This window comes from Eutrigla gurnardus (genome assembly GCF_963514095.1).
Source record: "Eutrigla gurnardus genome assembly, chromosome: 6".
NCBI classification, from domain to species: domain Eukaryota; kingdom Metazoa; phylum Chordata; class Actinopteri; order Perciformes; family Triglidae; genus Eutrigla; species Eutrigla gurnardus.
In genome coordinates, this window is record NC_139920.1 from 21,040,249 (window position 1) to 21,055,285 (window position 15,037).

The 15,037-nt window shown below is 42.0% G+C and overlaps 1 protein-coding gene across 1 annotated transcript in view; it reads right to left on the reverse strand.

Annotated features, from left to right (window-relative positions):
* fryl (furry homolog, like) overlaps window positions 1–15,037 on the reverse strand; it is a 59,328-nt gene that overhangs the window by 37,271 nt on the left and 7,020 nt on the right. The window contains 8 exon segments of the mRNA XM_084011081.1: window positions 922–992; window positions 995–1,089; window positions 1,190–1,270; window positions 2,014–2,093; window positions 3,341–3,437; window positions 3,526–3,665; window positions 4,768–4,821; window positions 5,744–5,955. Of these exon segments, the coding sequence (XP_083867207.1) occupies window positions 922–992; window positions 995–1,089; window positions 1,190–1,270; window positions 2,014–2,093; window positions 3,341–3,437; window positions 3,526–3,665; window positions 4,768–4,821; window positions 5,744–5,955 (830 nt within the window).

Sequence of the window (15,037 nt, forward strand, 5' to 3'; positions counted from 1 at the left end):
TGCAAGGGGTGAAAAAATATGACAAATGTGTAAAATTTGCAGCGAATTTCGAGAGACGGGGCACCGCCTCCCCGCAAGCTCTCGAAAATCTTTTAAACTGACCGTTGACGATCTAATGAAGACAGATTCAGCAACTCCATAGCTTATTTCTCGCATAAAATGTTTTTTTTTTCTTTCTCTCTCTTTTCTATTTGTTGGTCTGTTTTGTTTTCACTCGTTTTATTCTTTCCCCTCATAAATGAAACAAGCTATTAAGCTGTTTTGTTTCACATTGTGTCACGTGTTTTTTTATTTGTATTGTTGTATGCATCCTATCTGTTAAATCATAACCGTTTGTTTTTGCTTTTGCACAAAAAAAAGTAATACAAATAAATACAGTGGGTACTCTGTTTCTCCTGAACTCTTTAAAAGGAAGTTTGACCTCCAAAATCAATACAATCTGTTATCTGGTGCTCGGTGAGATAGTAGTATCATACAGATGTATGTGTCCTCTCGTTTGGTGGGTGTAGTACAGTAGAAAGGAAATAGTTCCTCCATGAAACAGCTCACAACAAACGGTTTGTGGATTATCTTAAGTAACCGGGTCATGACATCATATTGGAGAGAAGTCAACGAGGGAGAACGTGGGGTTTTATTTTTGGGGTGAACTGTCCCTTTAAGAGACAGCGAGTGTGTGGTTTTATGTTTTTGATTTATGATTAATAAAAAAAAAAACAGAAACACAACACACACACACACTCGCTTGTTGGAAAAGCTCACCTTTGATCGTTACTCATCGAGCGTTTATGAGCCATATTGCTATGGAGAGATGCTGAGTTTGAACAAAGCGGTGCAGTAAAAAAACAAACTGTCTGGTGTTATTCAGCTCATATCAGCCCTGTTTACTTTTGGCAGATACTCATAAATAAACTATGATTTTACCTGCATGAACTGAAAAGAAGCCTCGAAGTCCTCCACAGGATACATCTTGACCCGGAAGAACTTCATGCCATGATGAGGCTGATGACGCTCTGGACCACGTAGGGACTCTGCTCTTTCTGCCGGAGCTCCTTCAGTTCTGTGATGAACTTCTTCCTCACCGCCTGAAACCTGAGCGCGTACACACACACACAAGATATATATAAATATATATATATATATATTTATGCATACATGTGTCCATTGAGTGGGCCCAGTTCATCCCCCTTACTTTGACTGTGTGAGGACTCCAATGACCTCGGCGTACAGGTCTGCGATGATGTGCACGTTGCCAGTGTTCGGGCCAGAGTACCTGTCAATTGAAGCATGAGATAAGATAAAATAATCCTTTATTAGTCCCGCCGCGGCAGCAGCATGTACTGTGTTACAACAGCAGAGAACAAAAGAAGGAAATACAACTAAGTAGATAACAGTTAAGATAAAATATATAGGTTAAAAAATAAATCGTGGACATACTGAATGCTTGAGTTCACGTTATTGCGGAATATGAAAATAGGGATGTACGAGATGTTTATACTGCACAAAATATTGATTTATATATATCAACACGTCTTAAACAAATGGACATATCTGTAGTGGAAGATAATTAGCGAAGCCCTTAAAGGCAAGTGAGGAAAAAGAAGAAAAAAGTCCTGGTGATCCAGTTTCTAAGTTTGATCCAAATAGTTCTGTCTTTTGTTTATGACTCAAGAAGATGTTTGTCATCCTTGAAACGGGTGGGAAAAAAGGTTTTGGCATGTTTTTTTCCCCCGTCAGGATCATGCGTTTGTTGTTGTAATAATCTTTTCAGCCACAAGAGGCTGAACTGCCCCGCTTGGAACACAAAGGCACATATATTGTATTTTAGCAAGTTATGTAAACTAAAACACACCTGGAAGAAAACATGAATGCTTTTTATTCTTATTGAGAACACGGCGTCATGGTGCACTTCAGCCTTGTGTGGCTGAAAGTAGTATTACAACAACACACATGGAAATGATCCTGTTTTTACTGTTTTTGATTTGTTTTAATTCATCTGCGTCACCGTTTACTTACCCCTCTTTGTGTTTAAAGTGCTTGAATGCCAGGTTCAGGACTTCGTGTACAAGAACGTCTGGCACAGGATGAAGAGGAATCTGTGACGTAAACATGGAATCAGTGGCCTATTAGAGGCATCGATAGCCTTCATTCTTCCTCCCTGCTCCCATTCATTGCCCCCCACCCCCACATGGGAGGAAAGCCAAGGACGACTTGGCCCTGGACTCCAGGGATTCTCTTCCAGTTCAGACCGTTTCATCCACGCAGAGAGAGAAACGCAGGCCGTTGGTCTGCTGTCGTTGTGTTCATTTACTTTCAAATACCTCACTAACAAGTAGCTGATTTCTGTACCACCGAGGATAAGTTGATACGAATACTACCAGCCATTAAACAACGCATCTCTTTTAGTCTGCAAATTAAAAAACAAACATCAGTGGTGAAAGCTGCACTGGCAGATCATTTGAATAATGGGTGGCAATAAAAAAGATGCACAAAGACTTCAACTACAGCGACCAGACGTCCCGAATTACAAGCAGTTGCCCCAAATCCTGAATCCTGTGTGTTTTTGGTTCAGCTTTGATTGGTTGTTGGTCACACAAATTAGACTAGACCTCCGGTTTGGACCCGGAACTCTTTCTAGTGAGACGTCTATGGTGCAGTAGTGCATATAAACACAGCCACTTGCTAGATACTCAGATGTGTAATTCCTGTAAATATGGACTTTTTTTTTTATGGCACACAGCATCACAAATATGCAAACGCACGTTGGAAACAGGAGTGCCATTTTTTCGCAGCTAAATGAAGAGTTCAAATGTCTGGTTGTTACACGTTTGGTCGTCAGAAACGATGTTCCAACAGCAACTAAAGTTCTACAGATTTCAGAAACACAAAGATTAAGAGCAACGGGTGTTTCAGCTCAACGAGCGACCATGTTAACTGGTGACTTTCAGCTGAACGCGTCCGTCATTGCTCGTAGTAACTTGATGGTTTGCATGGATATTAAACATGGATGTATTTAAAACAGTAGAAAAGGCTTTCACGAGGACGCCTACATGTACATGTTCTGTTTATTCAGCTCAGAGACACCAGTTAACACGGTCACTAATTAATCCCAAACTCAGTGTGTTTCGGTTTTATTCTCCATCTCACTCTGCCGTCCTTTGTTGCCAAACTGATGTACGTTTACAATCTATAAAAGGTGTTTATTGGGTCGAACAGGTGCTCTGCCTTTCCCCTTCTGTGTGTAAACAATCAGCAGCCAACCGACAACCAGCAAATACAACAGGCAAAGATATTTTTTTTATAGGCAGCATAAAAAGTGTGGTAGAGTGTCGAGGTTACTCACCTGTTTGAGAACTTCCACTGAAACTAAACAAAAAATGAAATCTATGGCTAAGTCCCTCCGTTCCAGAAGGTAATCTTTGTCCCGGTGCTGCTCGTCTCTGTGAAGAGAGAAATAATACAAATCACAATCACTTACAAGTGATTTGTTCGTGAGGAAGAAGGAAACAGAAGAGTAGCATCTCTCACCCTTTGGACTTGGTACTCGAGCGAGGTCTGTACTCGTACGACTCGTCTTCAGTGCCGCTCTGCCGTCGGTACCAGTCGAACAGCGTGCGCAGTAGGGAGGGCAAACAGTGTTCTGCTATTGAGCTCATAGAGCTTATTAACTGCAAAAACAGCAACATGAAAACATTATTATTATAACCTGCTCATTTTCATCAGTATAGGTCGTTTCAGAGGAGAAACCAGGAGACACCACCTCAGTGTGAACGGGGAGACCCGCCACCAGGAGGATTTAAAAAAGCTCAGAAGAAGCTTCACATTACGATGCACAGGATCTTGAGTAGTCATGTAAATGTGCACTAAGTAACTAGCAAAGAAACTCAACTCTCAGTTCACCTTTCATCGTTGTTTTGGTGTGCTAGGGGTGATCATATTTACAACTCCTATTCAATACTTCACACTACCACCGACCCCGGTGTGTACACGTCACTCTCTCTGGTTCTTCAATTCGGGCCGTTTGTGTGAAAGGAGACACTGTTCAGTATAAACGGCGGCGATTGTGGCGCATTGAAGGGTCTTCTTGCCATGAATATGGCGGGAAATCGCCTCGCAATGATCTGTACGTTGCTGTAAAGTAGCTGTGTGACAGATCAGTAAAATGTAAAAGTAAAGAAAATCAGAAATCTTTAGGAACTCAAGACTACATTGAAAAGTCCAGACGATACATAAAAACATGAAAGCAGTTGGTCAGTATGCATAAAGTATTTAAGAGTGTGTGTGTGTGTGTGTGTGTGTGTGTGTGTGTGTGTGTGCTCGCCGGTGCAGCATGATGAGGGAGGTGGATGATGGATGCGAAGGCAGGAGAGTTATGCAACCGCTGCCTCTGCCCTTATGGCGGCGGGGCCGATACACTCCAGCACCTGACGCTGATTTACTGCCGAGGATGACACAGCGGTTTCTACACTCTCACTTTTGCGCTCTCTATACCCATCCCCGCCCCCCCTCCCCTCCCCTCACTCACAATGGGGACAGCTGGATCTATAGCGCCGTATCCCTCGTCCGGGCTTTGTGTTGTTGCTGAACAATGCATTCTGCAGCAAGGCGGGCCTATTGTATGGAGTTCTGCAGCGGCTACAGTCGAGGGACGGACGGGCCACATTGAGTGGGTGGAGCCGGGGGGATTCATAATATTGCACACGCACACAGGAGGTGTTGTTGGTCATTCATGCACCGGCATGTTTTTTTGCACATGACGGTGGTACTGACCTGGTCAAATTGTCCATCTTCTCCTCTCTGGAGGGATCGAGACAGAGGCTTCTCCTGAGAAAGAGAGAGAGAGTCAGAATAAGTGTGATAATAACCCAGCACGGTTGTATTGCACAATAGCAGGTTGCGGTCAGTCAAGCAGGAGACCTGGTGCCGAGTCAGCAGCCAGGGCTGTGCTGATGGTAGATTTTTTTTTACATTTAAAGTCGAGCTGAAACGTCATTTTTAAGAGTCTTACGTGCGATGATGTATTTGTGACGGCATATATTGTTAAACAGGTGCATCATATGATCTAAAAAGGGTTAAAAAAAAAATTGCTGATTTCGTCTCAACTTTAAGGCTTCTAATAAGGAAGGGCTGCACGACATATCGTTTCAGCATCGACATTGCAATGTGCACATGAGCAATATTGACATCACAGGATGTGTGATGTTGGTAAATTAGGTCAAACACGACTCTTCTGCTGCTTGATACAAAAGGAAAACTCCCATCATTCTCATGTCCATCACTAATCCAGTATTAGTGATCAATGACCTACAGTCACAGTTTCATGAGGAAGATATTTCGAGTCTGTGTTGGAGGGGCCTCTCCCCAGTGGGAGGAGCCTCTCCCCACTCAATTGTTTATAGATTGAATTTCCAGAAAAGTGCATCAGTTGGACGCATTTACCTTTTAAAATGTACAAAATGGGTGAAACTTGCTGCATTTTTTTCACATCACAGTAAAAAAAACTTGCAATGTCAGTGTTTTTCCAGCACCGTGCAGTAGATATTAGAAGTAATTTGACTCTCCTGTTTCTCACACATCTTCCAGCTTTTCCTAAAGTGGCTGAAGGCGGTTTAGTTGCAACACAGCGGAGGTTATCTCAGCAGCGTGTATCACATCACATGTTTCATTTCCTGTGTTTCTTGACAGTCTCTTTCACTCCCCCCCCACCCCTCCGCCCCCCCTCCCTCCCCCCACCCTGTGGACTCACCAGCGGCTCAGCCATCACCATCTCGATCTTCTTCTCGGCCAGCACGGCAAACTCTGCAAACAGACTCTTGATGACGAACTCCCCGGGCTTGAGCTCGGGGTCGATGGTGATGCTCGACATGGCGGCGAAGCTGCGTTTCTCCCACGAAAGGGGAGTCACCGAGGCGGGGGCACGGCGTCTACTCACGCTGCTGCTGCTGACTGGTGCAGAAGCTGCAGAGAGGGGTGGAGAGTGGCGGAGGTTAGGAAATAATACGGTGGGAGTCGAAGCTGCAGGGTCAAACTAAGAACAACAGCGCTCGTAAAAAGTATGCAAAGTCATGCTAGTTCTAACACAAACAGGAGAACAGACATTTCCTAAAGAGGATAAATCGACTGAATCGTGGAGATAAATATTCTCGCTGCCGACAAGAGAAAACGCACTACTTCCATTTGATCCCGAGCCTCAAATTATAAACGTATTATATATAAACGCCCACAGGCCATAATCGCCATCAAATCACCTCAAAAACAGACATAAGGATAATCATAACTGTCATTAATGCTCAAATCATTCACACAAATCTTAATATCTGTGTCTATATCAAAAATAAGTCAATATTACAGCAATATTTGTCCAGAAGACTTCAAGGTGATTTGGTAGAAAAAGCGAAAATAGTAGTTTGACATTATGATAGATTTATAGGGTTTCTTGCCAAGAGTTAGAGGAGAAGATTGATACCACTGTGTCTGTACGCAAAAACAGTATGAAGCTTAGTTTAAGATAAAGACGGGAAAACAAGGTTTAAATACAGTGAAGAACAATCTTTTATTATTCTTTATCTGCACACATCTAAATCTCTTCAATGTTTAGATTGTTGCCATGATAATCAACGTCAAAATAAGTTTCCCTTCCGATTCAAATCCATCTTTTGGGGTTTTTTTATTCGTAAATACACATTACCCACCCAAAAAAGGAATAGCTGTCTCACATTGTTCATTATGCATCAAACTGAATTATCCTCATAATAACCCGTTTGTTGTGTGTAGAGGATGTGAGCGCTGTCCCGGGTGCTGAAACTATCAGGTCTCAACAAAGCCAGGTGTTTTATTTTATATGTCACCATAAGCTACAGCCCATTTATTGATTTATTTATTAATAAGTAAATAAAATAATGATAAAAAGGAGATTCCTTGAAATCCCATGTTTGTCCTCATCTCACATTAGAAAGTAAACACACACGGAATTTGGGGAAAAAACAGAATCTGGAAAAAATTTAAATGGATTTCATAGGGCCCTTTCCTATCCGTGCATGTGTGACGGTGTGCATTATGTTGCATTAAAGGTTGTGAGTCCGTCGGGGGCCTTTTCACTGACGCAGTTTCCGTAACGTGTAGTCGATTGTGCAGTCGAGGCTTTGGATATTCCTCCCTGAAGCTGCGGAGGCCCGAGGAAGGTATTTGGGTCGGACCTGCACCACTTCTACGTCGAGGAATCGACCTAGTTGTCCCAGAAGTGCACCGCTTTTTATTTTTAGTCTCGAGGCTTATCTGCAAATTTGCCCTCCTTTTTTTTGCTTTAATGATCCAATATTATACTGTTTTTCCTCAATTCCACAAAGCTGTCAGAGGTCCAACAACAGTTTTCGACATGCATTGCCCTAAACCCATCCATGGTCCTGAATTTCAGCTGTCTAAAAGTTGGGAGACGGTGACGGTGACGCTTACACTAGCAGCAGCATGCGCCAATTTTTACGGTGGATGCATCGCTATGGCTCGCCTATGTGGCTCAGGTGAAGTTGCTGGGTCCGCATGGTTGGAGCAGATCCTTTTACGAGGGTCAGTGTGGAGGCAAAGCCAGCTTTGTACTGACCCTCGTTACTGAAGCAGTCCGATATGAAGTGGTTAGCACACACATATAAGCTAACACGAACTGTAGCCGGCAGATTGTCATTAATAATTAAACGCAAGAGACCAGACTCGTCGTGCACGGCGTTCTGTTGGACACGCGCCCCCTGGAGCACCAGCCGGATCACCCAGTGCCACAACCGGTAAGTTGTGGCTCTCCCCACTGTGTTGTGAAACGCCCCCTCTCGGATATCTCCTATCATCGAGCAGAGGAGGTTGGCCTATACAAATGACTCCTTTTGTTACGTAACAACAGGAGCTGAATCTGAACAGCCTGTAAGAGCTCCGTTTTTACTAGTGGGTGGGCTGCAGAGACCATGCAGGAGTCGCTTGTTTTCCTCATCCTGGGAGTTGACACGCTCAGGGGAGGACCAGTTTATAGGTGTAGAGACCAGAGAAAACCTGTTTTCTGTTTTTTTTTTAAATCATATTTATCCTATTTTATTATTTTGTTTCTACATGTAAGGTGTCCTTGAGTATCCTGAAAGTCACCCATAAATAATTAATAAATAATTATAATTATAATTATTATTATTATCATCATGGGATGTTGAGTGGGTTTTGGTGCCGACACTATAAACACGGTGTCCTTGGTTGAACCCACAGAAACGTCTACCAGCGTTTAATACGGCCGACCGTCGAGTCTCATCGTGTTTACGGGACAACTTAAGTATTTATCTGCTTTTCTCTATTTTATTTTTGCCCACTTTTAACCACAGAAAATAGTTTGTTGCAAATGGAAATTAGTCACTGTGGTGAGAGAGGATTACATGCATCCGAGGTGAAACGTCAACTGTGGTCAGTGTTGTAACTATTGTGACTTTGCTAAAGCTCGACGGCAGCAGGGGTTTCTGGGATTTATCCCACTTAGAGTACCAATAAACTGGATCAGGTTTTCCACTTCCTGAAGAGCCCCAAGAGTATTGAATACATTTTAAAAAAAGTCTAAACTATATTAATTACACGGTTAAGCAAAAGTTCAGTAGTGAAGTAATCTAAATCCACAGAGCGCATTCATCTCGTTTGCATGTGATCATCCGGTCGTCATATTCAAAGAGTAAAAGCAAATCTTGAGGGTTTTGGTTTGTAAGGCGAGATGGAAGAAATGCTAGAACCCACAGCTTTGGAAATACATTTGTATTTATCCTTTTTAAGTTTTTAAGATAATCATATCTCCAAATCCACTTTAAATTTTAAGATTTGGTTTAAACATTAGCCATTGTTTGAGGAGTTTTGGTTCGTTACGATCCTTAAGTTGCCGTCGTTGACATTTTCAAATTCTTCTCTTCGTCTTTAAAAAAAAAGCTACATGGTATCGAGCGTTAATTTCACACAATATGGTCACACATTTTAATTATTTAGTATTTCACCAGTTCATTCGGTAAAAAACAAAAGCTCCATATGAGCAGCAATAAAGTGAAATGTGTGAAAAAGTGCATTATCATCATGAAATTCTTGTGGCGTGCACGCTCAGACGGCCAGCCAAGATCATATCTCTTCAAAAAGGATCAAGGCTTCATAACATTCAACGGCACGCTCTAGATTTATGCTGCAGCTGGAGACTCGACTTCCAGTCCGGGTCCACAATGGTTTCCAGTTCAGTCAAGTTGAGAGCCAATCGTAAACTGACCCTTTACCGCATTCCCTCCCAGGAAAAGCCTTGTTCTGTTTCTTCCTGGTTGTCACAGAAACACTAATGCATTCTTAATAGTCTGAATACCGTTGAGGAGCAGAAGTGCAAAAGGGGGGAGAAAAAAAATTGTTTTTCAGCTCAGGAAAAAAACATTCATACCTCCCCACAAGAAGCTTTTCTGCATGACAAAATGTGCAAAATATGCTCACGTTGTGACATACTATGTAGAAAGAAGCCAAGTGTCTATAGGCTGACTCACTAGAAGAGACGCTCAGATCCACAAATATACTCTGGAAACCAAACTGTGACAGAAAAGGTTTCAGATATACGTGTCAACATCATATCAGAGCAAAGTTAAATGCACCTCAATCAAAAACAACAACAACAGACGAGTTTGGTGACGACATGAAGCCATGTGGGATCATGGGAGTTGGTGTTTTTTTAAGGATTCCTTCAGTGTTCCTCCACAGGGGGTCCTTTCCTCTCCGAAACAAACAGACCGGCTGATTAAAACAGAATAAAGCGGCAAATAAAGCAGTAAAAAAATCTCAGTTCCTCCGACGCTGTTCGGCTGCTGCAGGAAGTCCTGCGAGCCGAGCGGAGGCAAACGTTTGCTCAGCTCGTTTCTCTGATAACTTCAGATCCAAATGTGTGACGGCTAAAAAATCCTTCTTCAGGTTAAAATCTATTTAAAAAGATCTAAGACAGGCTATGACGCATGAGACCAAAAGGAAAAAGCACAGTTAACCTGATTAAAATGACAGATTTCTCCACTTTGAACATTGCTGGAGACATTTGAGATAACATCTAGAACATAGGTGTTTTAATGTGAAAAGGTTCACATCATACCAGATTTAGTTTGTTTTTTGTAATGATGAGCCTTGTTGTTGAGGTTACTTACTACACTCAGAAAAGAGCTGCTTTATTCTCACTGGAACAAATTGCCCCCCCCCCCCAAAAAAAACCAACAACAACTAATATTTATTATTAATATCAGTTTTCTTGTATTACTTTTTTCTTGTGGCACTATATCCAGCAGCACAGAGAGCCTTTCAAGCATTTCCCCCTTTGAAAATGTCCCTGTGCTGCTGCACCAACACCCCGATGATGTCACACAGCCAGTTCCTCATAGCCAATCAGTGCTCCACGCTCATTACAGCTTATTTTATTGTTTTTCCACTAAAAGAAGATGCGCGTCTCATCTGTGATGCACAATGTAAAGTGATTACCGTATGTCTAAGTGCCATGACATGACATTTTTATATCATTCCACGCCTAATAAGGTCATGTTCCTTTCCCCAAAACGTTTAAGCAGGCTTTGCTAATTATATGTCAGGAAAAAAAGTCAAATTTTGTTTTTAATTTGTTGAATCCGTATGAAAATGTTGGTAGGCAAACTCTAACACTAAGATTTATTTGAATATATTTATGTGCAAAGGTCTTAATTGGTCCTATAGTCACTCTTTGACCAGATAATAGATTTGGAAAACTGCAATTTAAAAGATCAATTTAAATCCACGATAAGAAACGACTTCTCTCTCGAACGCAACTATTTATAACTGTGTTTCTGTGTCTGTATTCATTCTGTATTTATACATAATTCTATAAACTGTGCTCACAACATCAGTGAAAAATGAGGGCATGCCCTTGACGGCTCCTCGACTTCTAAATAAATGTTGAATGAATCTATTGTGGGAGCTCGTCAGCGCTGTAGTCACAATATCCAAACTGGGAGGGAAAAAAAAAAGATAGATTAAAAGAACAGAAACACGTCTTTGTTCTCTCGGTTCTCAAGGCTGTACCTAAAATTAGGCACAAATACATGTTCGCTGGTTTCTGTGCAGAGTTGTTCCTCCTTAAATTAGTTAAGTTTGCTGTTTCTGCAGCTACAGTTCTCCTAAAAAAAGAGCTGGAAGGAGAAAATGCTGGTGTTTTGCTACGAGAGGCCGAGAAGCCGCCAGTCTGCCAGACTTCCACGGTTGTGCTGAAGAAACGGAGCAGCCGGCGGGATTACACAACTATCAGAACGGTGACTCCACCTTGTCACAGTTAAAATAAAACCCTCCCTAAACGGTTGCTCACTTCCCCTGTCAGGACAACCAGAAACAACACACACACACACACACACACACACACACAAAAAAAAACACAAAAACACACTCTCTCGGTTGGAATGCAGTGCGTCCGTTTATTTGTTTTATAAAAGAGTCACACAAAAGGAATCGCTGCCAGTGTTTATGCAGACTCTGCCATTGTGTCTCAACACGCTCACGAGTTACTTCTAGTTCACTCTCCGCTAACACGACTTCCAAATAAAGACACACAAAAAAAACCCGAATGTTGTTCTACTTATTATTTTTATCATTCTAAATAGTGTGACAGTCTTACTTTTGTTAAATTAAGTTTATATTATCCTTATAGCTCTTCTATTTTGCACAGGTGTTAGTATACCCTCTTACACACTTCTCACATTTACTTACAAATTATTATAATTATTATAAATAATATGAAGGTTAATTCCCATTTGCTAGTTAATAAATATATTTGTTTAATTATTATTAAAACTATTTATATCACCAGTGTTAGTATTAGTACTTAAACACTTTATTCAGCATCATAAAGAAGGACTCCTGACTGTCTGAGGGAACCGGATCACCCGGAGCAGGGTGACGCAGAGGCAACATGCTAACTGCACACAGAGAGGATCCAGACCAGAGACCACTCTGATGTCTTGTGACGGTCCGAAGCCACAGAGCTACTTTTGTGCTTCACTTGAGTCCCTGGCAAGTTTTTTTTTTAGGACAATTCGACAGCCTCCCCACATCACTGAGACTCCTCTGGGCTAAGTTTTAATTCTTAACTGCTGACATTGACATCACTTCAGCTGGCAGACCTGCATTCAGCCCCGTTGGCCAGAGTCCACTGTTACACATTAGAAAACTGGGTTCAACAAGACGTAAACCCGTTCAAAATTCTATCCAATTAAATTCACAGATCTGATACGGTTAGCAGACAACAAGGACACACCAGATTTGACGATGAGTGCAGGATATAAGCAGGCCAATATCAGGCAAAATATCTCATATTTTCATATGAAATGGGTAAGGATGCTTTGTGTGTGAGTCGGTAAAAGTGTGGCGTTATTTCACCAAATCCTCCTCATCAGACCTTTCATGGGACTTCCTCGCTGGTCAAGGAGTTGAAAACACCAACGGTCCCTGTTCAGCTCACTGATGAAGAAAGCCAACGCAGCAGCTTCCTAATTAAAATGCTAAAATATACCTTCACCTATGTCGGATAACAGCCGAAATGTTATTTAAGGGGCGTAAAATGAAGATGGAAATCATGTCTGCTGTTGGCGATGTACAACTTGGTATTAAATGATCTCTCAGAAGAGAAATGTTTGGAGATCGCTGGTATAAACAGGCAGCTAATAACCCTCCCTCCCTCTCTCTCTGCACCTGTTTCCTGTCTAGCTCTTCACATTTAGGCTAATATAATTCATAGAGGTGTAATAATTCCTCCCGACATTACCGGAGGCACTCTTCCTCATGTCAGGCAGCGTGCCTCTGTTATAACACACCGCAGGAAACCCTGATAATTAACAGCTTACCTCCGTGGCTGATAAATCTAAATCCGTATGATGTGACGTACTTTTTATCGTCTCATAAAAATATGTCATTCCATCGAATCATATTAGAGCAGGAACCGGTTAAATTAGCTGCACTGGAAATGACGATGACTTCGCCTGGAATGATTCATTAAGAAAAACAACTAAATGCACGTAAACCAATAAATGTCTTAGGACCAAACCTAATGTCTTGACGAGAGTCGCACATATCTAGAACAAACTTTAAAACTTCTATATCTAGAACAAACTTGTACAGCACGTTCTCAAATGCTATCAGAACCTACGTGTGTGTGTGTGTGTGTGTCTGTGTGTGTGTTACAGAGAAACTCTGGGAAAGCTGATGTGAAAAGATACCGTTAGCAGGAATGTGATAATATGCTGATTTTAGGTATTTAATTAAAAAAAATACAGTTTCTGAATTGATTTTCCTGCAAAATATCCTGTTTTAAACATCTCATCATTGCAACACATCAACACACACGCTGCGATTCTATTCCCACTGGTCCTGCTGTCACAATCAAACGAACCAATCCTTGATAGGAATAACTTGATTTTAACTGAAGTAGGGAAATAAGGAGACAAAGCAAACATTCCTTTTTTAGATGGGAGGGTTGTTTAGTCAGAGTGTGTAACGGATGTTCTGCAATCACAGTGAAGGTGTGCACATGCAAAACCGTCACATCATAGGACGTGCAATGTTTAGATGCTTGATACAAAGGAAAACTCCCATGATCCTTCTGTTCATGACTAATCCAGTATTGGTGATTAATGAGCTACAGTCTAGGTCGGCCCATTGCAGTTTCATGATGAACACTAGATATTTAGACTGTGTGGGAGGAGCCTCTTGACAGTGGGAGGAGCCTCTCCCCGGTAGACTGGCTATATGAGGTGGTCTTTGAGGGACCCGGCTTTCCAGCAGCCCTCGCCACTTAGTACTCACTTCACCACCCTGAGGGAGGAAACGGGGCTCCAGAGTGGGAGGAGCCTAAACCCACCTGACCCTTCTAGAAACACAGAGCCTCGTTAACCTGATTTGTGGGTGTTTTAGATCAATACAATGAGACAATGAGTGAGATTATGAATTAATGTTTGACTAGAGCACATCAATAATTTTGCTGTCAAACTTTATCAAATTGATGCATTTAACTTTGCCAAAAAATTGCAAAATTTGTATAAATTTTGCAAAACTATCGGAGAAAGCATTTTTTAATGTCAGTTTTGTTACAACATATTGCAGCCCATGTTATATCTGTGTGTGAAAGTATAAACACAAGTAAACTGGAGGGATGAATCCGCAGCATCACTCCAGTTCAACGAGACCAAGGAGGCAGCGCCTTCTTGGTTTCTGGTGTAATACGGGATGTATGGCCAGCTAATAATAGGAGGGAAGGCAGGAGACGGATCAATAGTAGGGAAACATTAGCCGCCCCAGAGGGGAGGGGAGAGAGAGAGAGAGAGAGGGTTATAAACGAAGGAGGAGAATTAGGAGGAGGGATGAAGATTTTTAGCTGCTATGGGGGGAGCAAAAGGAGAGATTTGGATGTTACATTTTTTTTTTTAAGTTGATAAAAAAACAACAGATGGAAACCAGAGTTCGGTATCAGCAGATGATCATCAATAGAAACATTATCTACGAGACAACCAGGAGCCAGGAGAAGGCTGATGAGCAGGGGGGGGAAGGAAGAGGGTTAATCACTGCCACCTGCATACACATCAAACAAGCCTGGCTAAAACCTGGACTAAACATAATCCGTCATTCTGACAACTCCACTAATAACCGCCTTTCTTATACGGGGAGGAAGAAGATGGGGAAATCTGGGATCACATCGTACAAAACCGCTGCAGCGGTCTGCTGGTCGTGCGTGCGGCAGATAAGTCCGGCGGAACAAGTGCGGTATGTAAACATGTGCAAAGGTACTCACAGCTGCTGCTCCAAGACTTGAGCAGAGATTTGATGCTGATCTCAAAGAAGACCGAATCCTGCAGGCTCAGCATGGCGGCTCTCAACCAAAGGTTTAAAAAAAAAAAATGTATTAAAAAGTTAGGCGCCCCAGGAAAGGCACGAATGCTACACGGCTCCTGTCACTTTCATCGCACGAAAACCAAAACATTCCACTCTTGTCGGGAAAAAAAAGAAACCATGT